The 14,948-nt window shown below is 42.4% G+C and overlaps 1 protein-coding gene across 1 annotated transcript in view; it reads left to right on the top strand.

The window, feature by feature from the left end:
• The window catches only part of LOC139924367 (voltage-gated inwardly rectifying potassium channel KCNH2-like), a 74,700-nt gene extending 62,952 nt beyond the window's left edge, over positions 1-11,748 (top strand). Inside the window, exons 12-23 of the mRNA XM_078287587.1 lie at positions 471-712; positions 1,506-1,705; positions 1,963-2,050; positions 3,754-3,918; positions 4,918-5,039; positions 5,870-5,941; positions 6,403-6,508; positions 9,020-9,137; positions 9,365-9,507; positions 9,714-9,978; positions 10,238-11,006; positions 11,361-11,748. Of these exons, the coding sequence (XP_078143713.1) occupies positions 471-712; positions 1,506-1,705; positions 1,963-2,050; positions 3,754-3,918; positions 4,918-5,039; positions 5,870-5,941; positions 6,403-6,508; positions 9,020-9,137; positions 9,365-9,507; positions 9,714-9,978; positions 10,238-11,006; positions 11,361-11,726 (2,656 nt within the window). The 3' untranslated portion in view covers positions 11,727-11,748. The remainder of the gene's footprint in view (positions 1-470; positions 713-1,505; positions 1,706-1,962; positions 2,051-3,753; positions 3,919-4,917; positions 5,040-5,869; positions 5,942-6,402; positions 6,509-9,019; positions 9,138-9,364; positions 9,508-9,713; positions 9,979-10,237; positions 11,007-11,360) is intronic.
• The last annotated feature ends 3,200 nt before the right edge of the window (positions 11,749-14,948 follow it).

The following is a 14,948-nucleotide window of genomic DNA, read 5'->3' as shown; positions in this document are numbered from 1 at the left end:
ACGCCCTCTGAAGTTGAACAGTCAAAAACTACCTGAGTTACCCGAGTCCTTCCTAAGTTATGACACAGTGGTGACCTTTAACCTTCTCAACAACTGTTGTGTCAGTCAACAGATAGAAAACATATACCCATGCACCTTTATTGCAAGTTTGTAGTTATCCAGACTGTCCTAACATTTGATTGAATAAAGTTTGTCAAATTAACTTCCATGTTTGTTTACTGTATGTCTTCGGAGTTAGATTTTCCGACAAAATAGTACATGAATGCAACGCTGTTTAGCACCGACTTGGAAGTCCTGCATGTCGGACCTTCCCACCAGCACATGAACGCACAATAAGAAGGAAGTCGGAGATGTAGGGATCCCGAAACTTCACTGATGAATATGTTGAAAATGGCATATCCTTTTAAAGAGTGAATAGCCTCTTAAACTATCTTATAAACTACATCTTCTTATACACCAACCCATCCCAGGTATGCCATAGGTAGCGTGGAGCGGTCTAGTTCTAACCGGATAGGCTGGCTGGACTCGCTGGGCGAACAGTTGGGGAAGCCATACAACGATTCAATCGGCGGGTCCGGTCCGTCCATTCGAGACAAATACGTCACGGCGCTCTACTTCACCTTCAGCAGCCTGACCAGCGTGGGATTCGGTAATGTCTCCCCAAACACCAACTCTGAGAAGATCTTCTCCATCTGCGTCATGCTCATCGGATGTGAGTTCTACAACAAATCACACACTTTTTTCACTTTATGGCCAAGTCAAGAAATCTCAAGTGAAAATTAGAGGGATCGTAATCGTTCAAGTAAGGGTTAGACCACTGAGCCACCAAGACACCCCTACAATCCACTTTTAATGTGATGAGGGTTCGACATATATGGGTTTTTGAAGGCTGATACCGATGTTTTTGAAGCTGCTGGTAGCAACAATGCTTTGTTCTGATGTTCAGTATCTTTAAATTTGACCATTTTCAAGCCAAAAACATTCAAAAAAACAAAAATAATTCAGTGTTTATTTTTGGAGCTTTTGGAGTCTTTGCCCCAGAATTGTATTCTTGTCAGGGTGGAAAAGACTCTTAAACAGCATTTAGACAATGGGACACTAAAACTCTCCACTGAAACCTGGGATGATAATAATAATATTGTATGGAATCTGACATTCGAATCAATTCAGGTTAAGGGCTTCCCATAGACAGCCAGTGTAATATTGATCAATTCTACAATAGATATGTAATCAAACAAACTGCATCATATCCAGGCAGACTGCAAACCACTTTAAACCTCTTGTCCCCCTCACTGATTTAAAGCAAAGACATCTCACATTTCCTGTTTGTGATTGATTTTTACAATGTAATGTTGTCTATTTCCTTTGTCATTTTTAGGATGGGTTTTTTTTGTTCTCAAGGCTCTGCTGAAAAAGAGATCAATGAGACTTCCTAATTAAAGGCTAAATGATTTTTTTATTTTTTTTTAAAGTCTCTCTTTCTCTCTCTCTCTCTCCCCCTCCAGCCCTGATGTATGCCAGTATTTTTGGCAATGTCTCAGCCATTATCCAGCGGTTGTACTCGGGCACGGCGCGCTACCACACCCAGATGCTGAGAGTCCGAGAGTTCATACGCTTCCACCAGATCCCCAACCCACTGAGACAGCGGCTGGAGGAGTACTTCCAACACGCATGGTCATACACAAATGGGATAGATATGAATGCAGTGAGTATATGGAGAGCAAATTTGAACATCAACAAATTTTCTAGAAAGTCTAAAATGTTCACTGTATTTATGTTCATGTTAAACAGTCCATTTGGAGTCTTCAATCTAAAGGATTTCATTCAGAATGTTCAATATTCTGCATGCTAACCGAAGTCAACGTATTCATCCATCCATCCCTGCCCTTTCTCTTTCTCTCTCATATTTCTCTGTCTTCCAAACCCCTCTCCCTCCATCCTCCATCCTTCCCTCTCCTGCAGGTTTTAAAAGGTTTTCCAGAGTGTCTCCAGGCAGATATCTGTCTCCATCTCAACCGCACACTGCTGCAGAACTGTAAGGCCTTCAAAGGTAACCCTCATTTCAGAGTATACAAATGTTGGATGTGTTATGAAAAACTTTACTATAGAATGCTGAGGGCATTTAAATTCATACAACTCCTCTGTTAGCATTAATGGGGAGCTATGGATCTGTCTCACCCTCAATATCTTGGAAAGTACTCGCTTGAATTTGTTGAAGGATGAGTGAAAAATATGTTTTGCCATTGAGAACTGGCATTTCAAAAAATTAGCTGTATGTATTTTAGCAACTTTACATTGGTTAGCTGTTTGTTTCAGTATTGATATTAATATTTTACTGACCACTTTCAAGGCAAGGAGGGTATGGCAGCAAGCTATATCACAGACCTTTTTATCCCCCTTTAATAAAATTAAAATTTTAATTGTTGCCACTGATTGGCCAAAGAGAGGGCACTGTATCGTTTGTTTTCCAATGTTTTGCACTTATTCACTTAAGCAAATGGCACTTTATTAGTCAGATGTAGAACAAATACAGAAAATGGAAACCTGTAGTAGCTACTGTAGCTAGCTTTGTTATACTTTATTTTCTTACTACTTTCCCCCATTGTTGTTGTTGCTATGATGTCCCTGGCCACACCCATACGACACGCCCCAAGCAAATGGTTTAAAGTAGTAGTAGTGGTACGTAATGGTACGTACTGGTTCCTCCCACTTCGAGTTTCCATCAGCCATGTATTCTGGTTTTCGAGTTTCACTTTCAAATCACTATCTGCAAGCTGTCGGAGACAAGCAGCATCTCGAGCGTTTGATACTACTTCTAAGCAGTGTTGGGGGTAACGCGCTACAAAAGTAACACGTTACAGGTAATATATTACTTTTAGCAGTAACGAAGTAATATAACGCGTTACTAATAGGATTTCGGTAATATTATTACAGTTACTATGTCAAGTAACGCGTTACCACCCGAAACACACCGCGCGCCGGACCGCCACCGCCACCAGCAGAAAGTCAAACCAAACCAGGAAGAAAACAGACGCAGTTTGAATGCAGACTAGTTGCTTAGATTGAACAGCGCAAAGCTAATCAATATGGCAGATAGTACTAAGATGGAAGACAAGACTGTAACTGCTGGACCCTCTGCAAAACAAAACAAGAACCCTTTAACAGAAGAGGCTAAAACAGTTAAGAGGGAGAGGGAGGGCAGCGCGAGACCCGCAGCGCCCGGTAGCCCCGCAGGTCGATCGGCTTGAAGTTCCCGTTCCCCGGCTCCCCGCAACACGGCACGGTTATTTTGGTGAAAGTAACGCAAAACTAGTGTAATAAGTAACGAGTTACAATACACAGACAGTAATATTGTAAAGTAACTTATTAATTTCAAATGAAAGTAACTAGTAATATGTAATAAATTACATTTTGAAAGTAACTTGCCCAACAATGCTTCTAACTCGAGTCGAGTTTGAGTTTTCAGTATACGAGTTACGTACATACTGAAACTCGAGAACCCGAACGAACGGCTCGCTCAACAATGTACTAGTTCCTCATTGTGGGTTAGGATTAGGGTTGAAAAGTTTTGTCCTCCATATTTGGGCTCCTCTTGCATGTAGTCTAGAAATCAAGAATCCTACATTTTAGAGGAGGGTGAAAGTTTTCAGCAACAGCTAGGGTGGTAAGTCAATTCAAGAAATTTGCAGAAAATGTGGTCAAGTTTTTCTACCCTAAGACGTCGCCTGACTGGTTTGTTTATGTGGTGTTTAGGTTCCACTAAGGGCTGTCTGAGGGCCCTGGCCATGAGGTTTAAGACCACCCACGCTCCTCCTGGTGACACCCTGGTCCACGCTGGAGACCTGATCTCAGCTCTGTACTTCATATCCAGAGGATCCATAGAGATCCTCAGAGGAGACGTGGTGGTGGCTATACTGGGTAGGTACCAAAAGAAAGGAAGAAAGAAAGAAAGAAAGAAAGAACATTGTCACTGTCGGAGGCACCATGCTGCTGTGTAAGCCTCATGTATGGACTAGTAGCTCCATCTAGTGGCCAATCCCTCCATAAATTGTAAGGAGAAGCAATCCTTTAATCTTGGCAATTATATTGCCACACCACACTGTTGCCTCTAGATTCATTTTACATGCTTGCCAGCTATAATGTCTTGACAATTAATGTAACCAGTGTTTTTATATCACAGCTATCAACACTGCATATTGCTGTGTCGAAGTTAGCCAATATACAATATTAGTGTGGAGTATGAAATCACAAATGTCTCATATATAGATACACAAAACAAGCACAAAACAAGATTTACAAATATAAATGATGACTTATAAATATGTAAATGTGATACACAAACAAATACCGCCTGACCTGTGTACTGCCAACTATCATCTGAATGAAACACAAAAGTTCCTTCATTTATTGACAGATTGTTGAATCTGCATTTCCAAATCATCTGGTATGTGTGGGTATGGCAGAATTGGTTTTCTGATTTTTGAGATTTTTTTTATCTCTCGATCCATAAATGTGTTTCTCTAAGCTGTATTCACTTTTCCTGATTCCATATAGCAGGTTATAATATTACTGAAGTTTAAACATGGCAATTAAAATTGGCTAAGAAGTTAAAGTAATGTTCAATAACACTGGTTTGTTTCATGTGTTGACTGATCGTTTTGAATGATTATTCGGGACTGCATCTGTTAGTATTTACGTGTTTTTACAGCGGTGTTTGTCACACAATGGTCTTATGTCTTATGATCTTACATGAGCGCTATCAGCTGGCCTATAAAGGTCACTACCACAGGCACTTCAGACATGCAGTTCAGCAAGGACCTAATGAAAATCCTGCTGTCTCTTAGTAACTTCACCAGGTTTCTATAGGTAGAAGTTTATCTCTCCTCGCCTCTCCTCTCCTCTCCTCTCCTCCTCCAGGGAAGAATGATATCTTTGGTGAGCCCATCAACTTGTACGCTCGGCCTGGAAAATCCAGTGCTGATGTTAGAGCTCTGACCTACTGTGATCTCCATAAGATACACAGAGAAGACATGTTGGAGGTATGACGTGTGTTGAATTTTTGATAGATGTTACAATTACAGTGCAAATCAATAGCAAAAATGCCCATGTAGAATATAGAGGTATACATTCTGAATTTTCTTCTTCTCTTGTTTCTCTTCCTGTTCATTGTTCTTTGTCGGGGTTTGTTCTGTTTCTCTTATTTTGAACACTCTCAGAATGCTGTAATGACATTCCTGAGATGTTGGAATTGTTGATTGCAATATGTTTTTTTCTTTGCTGTACCATAAGTTTCATTTTATCTTATCTTTCCAACTCTTTATATTACAATGTTTGGAAATCAACTTCTGCTGAACTGTTTGCGTTGGAAAAGTTCATTTCTAAACTATACATCCATTAAAAAAAAAAAAAGCAACATTACCTAAATCATCACTGAATGAACATTTAATCAGGGGCATCAATTCACTAAACCCTAAGTCCCTGGCAAAGTCCTTGTATCTAATACTTGCAACAATAACTTCCAAACCCGCTGATATTTATGACGTATGACGTTTATGACGTTTATGGGGACAAAGTGGAGCACTGACAAGATATTATTTGGTCAACTATCAGCTGCTCCACTGATGTGATTTTTAAGGGCTTCCACTTAGATTTCTTGCAGTTTTTCTTGATTTTTGCTCTGCACTTTAATGACAAACACTACAAGATCAAATTTAGACTTACTTAGGCTACAGTCTACAGTTTCTACCTACAGTCCTCTCCTATAATATTTATCCTTTTATCATTACCCACAATCCTTAAAAAAGAACGATTATTTTAAAATGTGTCCTATTAATCATTTCCTAATTTGCTGTTGTTTCTGTGTTGCCAGGTCCTGGACATGTACCCAGAGTTTTGTGACTATTTCTGGTCCAACCTGGAGATCACCTTCAACCTCAGAGATGTGTGTTACTGACTTGACATCATTAAAAACCATTAACTACTCACTATTCACTAACACCAGATATCTATCTAGATGAATAGATAGATACATTTCAGTTGCTACTAAACTTAAGTTCACTGAAACTAAAAACCTCTTTGAATTTAAAGCTGCACTAGAAAATTTTGCACGTTGGCTGCCCCTAATGGCAGAAAAAGGTAACTGTTAGAAGTTTTTAGTTTTTGAGTACTTCCCTTCCCAGTAATCCTATTTGGTCAAATGTGATTCAGGCTGATGGGTGGTTTATTACATAAAAATCTTACCTAGTGCAGCTTTAACTCTAGTCATTCTCTATTTTATTTGGATCTTATAAAAAATAAGAACACAAGGTTTATGCAACACACTTTGTACAAACTTTATCCACAAGGAATTATTTTCTCCCTCCCTCCCTCTCATTCTTTCTCTCCCTCCCTCCCTCTTTCCAGACTAACAATATTGTAGGTTCAGTGAGCAGTGACGACTCAGACCCCGAAGACTTAAGCAGACAACTCCGAAAACACAAACTCTCCTTCACTCACAGAGCTGACAGAGGTAGTATTATGTATATGAAGCGGTTGCCTTTGTAGAAGTTCATTAGTGTTGCACCTGAATAGGCATATTGTAAGACAAAGCTCATACTGTATCTCTCAATCGACTGGCTGTCAAGATAAATACACTGTAGATGAAGGTGGATTAAATGAGAAAAGAGATGATTTGCTGCCTAGCTTCCTCCATGAGATTTGGCTCAAAGGTGAAGACAATGGTTTTGTCTGAATTCATAGTACGTTATATTTACATAAGTGTGTACAACATACTACATACTGCTGGAGCATACTGTTCAATACATGGAATGCAGTATGCGCGGTGTACTATGTTACTATGTACAATATACTTGGCGGAGTTTCACAACACAGCGGAAATGACCGTAACACCAGAAGAAAGAAAGACAAGAAGAAAACAGTTCGCTGCTGGGAGTCTGTCAACTGGAGTCCGTCCTCTGGCTGTGTCGTTGTTTTGCTGTTGGTGTCAGCAAGTAACAAGAATTCCTTAAAATGATGCCTTTAAATACATTTTAGCTTGGCTCCAAGGAAGTTTTGTAGTACAACGGGCAGCTCCTGCTTCAGTCCATCATCTTCGTTTGGAAAATTGGACCATGCCGATTCCATGGGAACGACTTGGTGCAAAGAGCTGTGGGATCCGTACTTCACATTTTGGTCTATGTAGTGTTCATACAGATGTGTTTCACATACTGCATTTGCATACTGACATCTTGCAACGTCACGCTTTGGCGGCCCCATGTGGCAGCAAGCAAGGGATAACTGTTAAAAGAGAGGACTTCATTACCCAGACATCAGTGTGATCAACTAAATGTCCTCTTCTTCATGTCTGGTGAGGATGGAGATACCACTGACCATTCCAACACCAGAATTTAATTTGAGCTAATAGGGTGAATCTGCTAGCCTGGTAAAACCATCCTGATCACGTGACCTCACATTCTGTTTCGTTCCACGGATCAGTGTGGACTTCTAGCCGCCCACATCGATTTCCTGAAATTACAATGTAACTGGGCCAATCAGGGACTGTGTCGTAGCTGATGATGTAACCGGGCCAATCAGGGACTGCGTCGTAGTTGATGACGTGGAATACAGGCCGCTGCTGCGTCTCCTGAAGCAACGAGCGGTAACGTTAACGTTAGTAGAGTAAACACAGCCATAAGTGCAGTTATTGCAGAAATAGACTCAATAACAACAATTAAACAAGAACAAGAGTATGCACTAGCGGAGTTTCTCGGCGGAAAATACGTTTTTGCCGTTCTTCCGACTGGATTTGAATTTGGATTTGCTGATTGGCTGAAGGAGTTTGTCTGTCAAGGCAAGTACTCCCGCCCACTGAAATCGATGTGGGCGGCTAGAAGTCCAGACTGATCCGTGGAGCAAAACAGAATGTGAGGTCACGTGATCAGGGTGGTCTTACCAGGCTATGAATCTAAAGCATCTCAATTAGTGGGGATGGGACGCTCTTCTCTGTTGCAGCCCCACTTTGTGATTTAGGCTGATCAGACAACTGGAATTTTGCATGAAAATCTTGACTGGTGCAGCATTAATTAAAAGCTAATGGAATCAGCCTGTGATTACACTCAAGTTAATGTGTTCAGCTCCTTTGACAGCAGCTTTTTACATTTTGATATCTCTGCTTCATATTAAGCTTTATGCTGGGATGAAATTTTGTCTACCCTGACTTGTAATATTACATGCAGAACGGTTGGAGATTGCATTTAAATAGCTCCAATTCCCCTAAAGTTCCATATCTGGCTTTATGTGATATTTACAATCAATTGATAATTGCAGAGGGTGGACAAAATAACACAAACACCTAACTATATATGAATATTAGTATCTAATAAGGAGCAGATCCACCATGTGCCTTCAGAACAGCTTAAATCCTTGTTCTGCTGTCACACTGCATCCTGAACTGTGTGTAGTGGAAAGCCTCCAGTTCTTTGAGGGATGAAGGAGGTAGAAATCTATTTCCCAAAAAGGTTCAATGATGTTTAGATCTGCTGATCGGGGACGGCATGGAAGGAGTTCCTGATGTTCATGAAGGTAGCAGTGTGTATGGGGATATTACCATGTTGGAATATGGGAACATCATGATGGAACAGTGTTTGCACGCACCCTAAGGTGCTGCTGGTCCTGTACAACTGCCTCATATTCCTTGTCTGTTATTTGACCACGAAGAGCAATCATTGGACCTAATGACTCCCAGTAGGTGGCGCTACACCATTACAGATCCACCACCAGACATTGTGGTTTGAACGCATATTTTGGCTGTGCCCAAACGTAAACCCGTCTGGATGTAAAAAAGCTTAAAGATGACTCATAAAATCAGATTATATCTTCCTTTGCACATTGGTCCAGGTTTTGTGCTCCTTACACCGGGTTATGCATCTTTGTGCATTGACATCAACTATTTGGCCTCTTCGAAACTCTGTTAGTTGCCTTGTGTTGCACTGAAAATTCACATCTAAAACCTCACATGTAACTGATTGTCCACTCCTCCTAGGTGACTCCATCCCAGGGGGGAGCAATCCATCACAGAGAGCTGCCTACCGATCCCGAGGCGGACAGAGTAACTGGGATGAGTGCGATGGACAAAACAAAGACGATCATAGACATAAACTGTAAGCCCTGGTATCATTTAGATAGAACTTTTGTGTGGCAATTACCAGAGATCCAAACCATGCATTCACTTGGTTCGAGGACCAATGACAAAGAACTATCTGAATATTACAATGTGAAAATGTGTTTTCGGAGTCTATAATTTAAGGTGTTCCACTCCCTCCTCTGTAATTTTGACATTACGAAACATTGAACTCTGACCTTGCAGACATGGCCCTGTCTTCTCCAGTGGGGATGAAGGAGAAGAGGAAGAGTCAGAGCTGACCAGCCCTGCCCAGACTTCACTAGCTCGTCTGGTTCACGGCCCTGCCACAAACAGCACTAGCTATATGGAGACTGACAGGAAAGAGAAGACCTGTAACTCCTTGACAGGTAGGACTAATGCTGCATTCTTGTCATATGGGATAGACAATAGATATGAGCTTTTTTTTAAGATTTGTCCTATGACATTTCAAATAAGGTTGAATTATAATTTTGGTAACTCAGGTCTGATATTAATTAATTATCTTCTCCTGCTCTCTCTCTCTCTCTCTCTCTCTCTCTCTCTCTCTCTCTCTCTCTGACTATCTCTCTACCAGACGCTTTCTCGGGGGTCTCCAACATCTTCAGTTTCTGGGGCTCTGAGAATCGAGAGGAGCAGCAATACCAGGAGGTCCCCTGCTCCCGCAGCCTGCCTTCACCTCCTCCTCACCCTCCCTCCCAGCACCCCCCTCACCCTCCCTCCTCTTCTCCTCCTCCTCCTCCTCTTCCTCCTCCTCCTCCTCCTCCTCATCCCGCCATTCCTCAGAGGCAGAAGGGGGAGTTAGAGAACAGGCTGGAGCTGCTACAGTCACAGATATTCAGGTGGGTCAGTTTACGGAATTCAGAATTAATACCTCATTTTTGCTTTTCATTTGCAATACTGCTAGACCGGTTTGCCAATATATGGATATTGAAAAACACATAATATAACATGATGAAACTGATCCCCACTTTTGCATTACTGGATTGGCTTCTCTAATGTAAATGCCTAACAAGAGCATCCCACCAAACTGCCATATCTAAACTATCTCTGTCCACTCATGTCCCTCTAACCATTTTGACTTGTGCGTTGGATTTCCAGGTTGGAGTCACGCATGTCGGCGGACATCGGGGCCGTCCTACAGCTGCTGCAGAGGCAGATGCCGATGATCCCGCCCTCCTACAGCACCCTGACATCAACACCTAACCCGCCGTCCTCCCCCGTCCCGTCCCCCACTGCCACCTCCCCGCCATGCAGCCCTGCCTCCCCCACGGATGAATCGCCAACCTCCAACCCATCCACTGAAAACCAAGATCTTGTCCTTCCTCAGTCTCCCTCACTTTCCTGCAATTCAGCCATCCAACAATGCTCCCTCGCCTTTTCTACCTCATATCAGTCACATCCTCCTGATTGGCCGCCTTCCACCACACAACCACAGCCCCAAATAATCCCCCACCATACCCAAAAGTCTCCCCTCCAGATCATCTCCTCTTCTGCAGACCTGAGGCACTTTTCCCCGGTCACCAGTGAAGATTTCTCCCAGATTTCTCTCTCCATGATCCCAACTCTGCTGCCCGTCACCCAAAATGCACCCCCCATCCAGAATGTCCTCCCTGGCACCCAATGTCCATCACCTACCCAGCTTTCTTCCCCCATCTTACCCCACACTGTCTCTGCCTCACCCCTGCAACCCCAAACATCCACCCAGCCTTGCTCCCCTGTCCTTAAACTGGGGGAGTGTCCGTCTGCGTTCACCTCTTGTTCCCCGTCCCTGCCATTGCCCCTCGCCACCCTAACCGCCCAGCCTCCAGAGCGGCTGGTACAACCAGTTCCTCCTCTCAAGACACAGAGCTCAGCATCTCTCTCACAGGTACTGTATAGAATAGGAAGTGTGCCGTCTAATCTGTTACCCTCTGTTCAGACAGAATGCAAAAATCAATTCAGACAGCCTGAATGCATGCAAAGTGTGTGTACCAATGACCAGGATATTTCTTATCCCTGTGTCTAACTTCATCTTCCTTGGGCTATTTAATAGTGTCTTGCAGATTGAAATACAATACAAAAAGTCAATTTTCAAGAACTGGTTAATTTTTCCCATCAAAGCCTACGTATTTTTTTTTATGTTTTGCAAGACATTATTATTTGGCTTAATCCCATGGTCATGAAATATACAAAGGTTTCTGCAGGACACTGGCAGCTATCATCTTTATTCTCTTCCTCGCAGGTTCTGGTCAGCCCAGATTTCGAGAACCTGCCCTCCAAATCCAGCCAATCGCTCAACAGCCATGGAATAGAGCTACGCCTCCTTCAACCAATCCCTCCACAGGACAATTCCTCACAGCCCTGCTCCTCTGGCACCATCAGCCAATCAGAGCATCACCCCCAGAGTCGAACCAACCCACCAGAAGACGACCCGTTCAGCTTGACTTCTCACGAGAGCGCCTCAAGGTCAGATCCGGGTTCAGGGACCGTATTGGGCCAGTCGGAGGCACTGGAAGGCCAGCGGCGCCTCTCGTTGCCAGGGGACCGAGAATCGTCATCGGACAGCAGCTGGAAGAGTCAGCACTATGGTTCTGACCCAGGAAGTTAGGGGTGATGGGATTGGTTTCACATGCCGCCACAGTACAGTGGGTCAGCACTGAATTAGTTTGTGGACTGGACTGGATTTACTCTGCCATCTCTAGGCATGAACGGCTTTGGATCAAACTCACACTAGCCCACATTTATCATTAGTTTATTGCTTATCCAGAGCCATAGATAGAGTTTGGCCATTGCAAGTTTCAGCAGCAGCCATGTTAAATAACATTTGAATCTCTGCCAGGTGATATTAAGAATGCTGGGTATGCCACTATGGCGATTTTATGCGCAATATTGTTGCACATCTGCAGCCAATAGCTCTTACTTCAATAGAAGGGGCAACAAGATGTTCCCCATAGTACAACCTTGCTGAACTTTCTCCATCGTTGCTCTGTGAAAGAATTCATACTGTAAATATGGGCAATTATGAGGCAAACACAGAACCCTTATCTCTTCTTCTATCTGACAATAGAGGCACTACTCTCGAAAAACCTAGAACACTGTCACTTTTTACACTTGGACTTGGCTGCTTTGAAAATACTGAAAACACTGTCAACGGTTGAAGCACTGGTCAAACACTTGTTGTATGAAATTGCATAAACTGGTACATTTTCTTCATTCCCTATCAGTGACTTCATTCAGCACTACACAAGTATAGGGGAAATGTGGTTTTGCCTCAACCATCATGCGTATAAAGCTAATAGGCACTTTGTATGCTTGGGGAGGTCCTGCTCTAGTGCGAATTTCCCATCATTCTTGTAAATGTTATGTAATTTTTGTAGAATTCACCCATCAAATAGTCGTCACTGAGGCTTTTACGCAAGAGGAGGTGTCATATTTGGGTTCTTGCTACTCGTCTGTCTCCCACAAAATACTAGTACAAACACTGACAGGGTCCTCTGTCATGTGTAAAGGCTCTGGAAGAATGTAGGGCTTCAGAACTCCTAACTCAGTGATATGTGAAAGTGGCAGGGCATGACTTCCCATGGTTCAAAGGACTTATTATTACCCACTGAGTGTGAGTGTGTGTAGACTTCAGTACATTAGTCTGCGAACACACATTCCCCCTACTCTTCCCCCTACTCTTCCCCCTGCATTGTATTGTAGTCTCGTCTTTCATGGGACCAGGGTTATATAGCCTATCATACGTGAGCAAATAATGGTCAGAATAAAAGTACAGGGATTTGTCTTGGTGACAGTGATGCAGACACCGACAACTTACAGTTATACAGTACATACTGCCACACATGTTGCACAGTAGACTATACATATTGCTGTACATATTGCAATACAATACATATTGCAGCTGTGTCACAAATCTCCAAGCAATCATGTCTTGCACAATCGTGGAGGTCCAGTGGAGAACTGTCTATGTGCAGGTAATGGCTAAATATATAACAACCAAGCTAGAAAAAGAGAGCTAGCTGAAAAAGATTGTTGTGTTGTGGCTGTAGATCCATTCATTAATGTTATTAGTAAAAGTGAATAGTCTGATAAGGTAGATATGTTTCTAGCTTGAGAAGAGTCAACTCAATTAACCTGAACAAACAGTTGTTATTTTGGCTATGTTAGCTTGCTAACTAGCCAGCAGGCTAAAGCAACCAATGTTAATGTTAACATGCGACTACAAGTCACTAACACTAGCTTCTACTAAATGCGTTGGCTAGTGCGCAAATCATATGTGTTTACAACAAGAAGTGGTTAGCTGATACTATGGTTAGCTAGCTAGCAAGCTTAAATTATCTAAGCACAAAATGAAATCAGATGTATTGATATAACCACAAATAAAGTAACCATGTCTATTCAATTCATAAGTTTAGAAATGCAATCAGCTGTTCACAGCCACTATTGCCCAAGAGCTGGACCTCCAATACCACCAGAGGGTGCGTTACATCACCCAAAATCCCTCTATACATTTGCCATTCAGTAGCTATATGTACAAACAACATGCACACATTATGGATACAGCTGTAGAGGGAAGTGTAATGCGTGACCAGTAGTGAATTGGTCCAGCATACCATGAGAAAGTTACACTGTATAGAATAGGATGGATGAAATAAATTATGAGCATTGGAGAACCTGAGGCTACGAAGTGCCATAGTGTGTAAAGTCTGAAGTACACAGCATTGTGCAGATATTGTACGTAGTGCAAGTTTATGTAAAACTAAATGGTAAGGGGTTAGAGTTGTGGGATGGCTTGAGTAGGGTTTAGCTCTCTTATGGTGATGGGTGGTCTTTGTTTGCAATGGTCTTTGCAATCTCCCAGAGGTACGTTTCTGGAAGAAGATAGTTGCTTGGGTGGGCAATCCTTCCTGCCAATTAATTCATTTATGCAGTTCTTTACAGGGTTCCCACTAGTCGTGGAATTCCTGGAATATCATGGAATTTACGGAGGTGAATTCCAAACAGAGAGACTTTGGGAACTCGATAAAGTCTCGGGGAAAGTCAAGAAATATCAGGGAATTTTACAAATGGGTGACTTTACGGGAATGTAGCAGAATGTTTGAACAACTTGTTTCACACATTCACTGTATTAGAGGGTGGTTATTTGCCCAACTGGAGAGGAAATCAGACTGAAAAACAACATTAACAAACCAGGAAGGAATCTAATCTTTTGCTCTCCGGAAGCACTCCGACTTCATGCAAAAGTCATGGAATTTTACATCAGGGCCATGGTGGGTACCTCATCTTTGATTGAAAGCAGCTGGAGCTTTTCCCTCAAACACCAGGAAGCAGAACTATACCTCGAATGAAGGATGCAAGGACGCTTTTGATTATGAGTTATGGATTACGGAGGAGTTGGGTTTCCCTGTTTGTTGCCTGTTGGACCTTCTTGTTCTGGCAGGACAGGGAATGGGTCACTTTCTTGTCCCATTTGAGATGTTATTGTCCTATTCATTCACAGCCCTTCATTGTTCAGACATAACCCTGTACCCCTGAATTTATGGACTATGTTGATTCTAGCATCAAAATTGAGAGATACATCTAATATTTAAACATGTAACATCACTCATCATGAAAATTGTGTTGTGAACTCTAAGAAATGACCTAAGTCACTGTTATCTTGTATATACCCTTTGTTGGATGCTTTTATCCAGAGCGACTCACAGTACCATGAATGCATGCGTTTTAATGTGGGTGCCGATTGCAGGAATCAAACCCCAAGCCCTGATCTGTACATGTTGTATTTGTGTAATGCTAATCTCAAGGAGTTGCACTTCCTTGGATTGTATTA

This window comes from Centroberyx gerrardi, chromosome 13 (genome assembly GCF_048128805.1).
Source record: "Centroberyx gerrardi isolate f3 chromosome 13, fCenGer3.hap1.cur.20231027, whole genome shotgun sequence".
Taxonomy (NCBI): domain Eukaryota; kingdom Metazoa; phylum Chordata; class Actinopteri; order Beryciformes; family Berycidae; genus Centroberyx; species Centroberyx gerrardi.
This window is presented reverse-complemented; position numbering and strand designations above follow the sequence as displayed.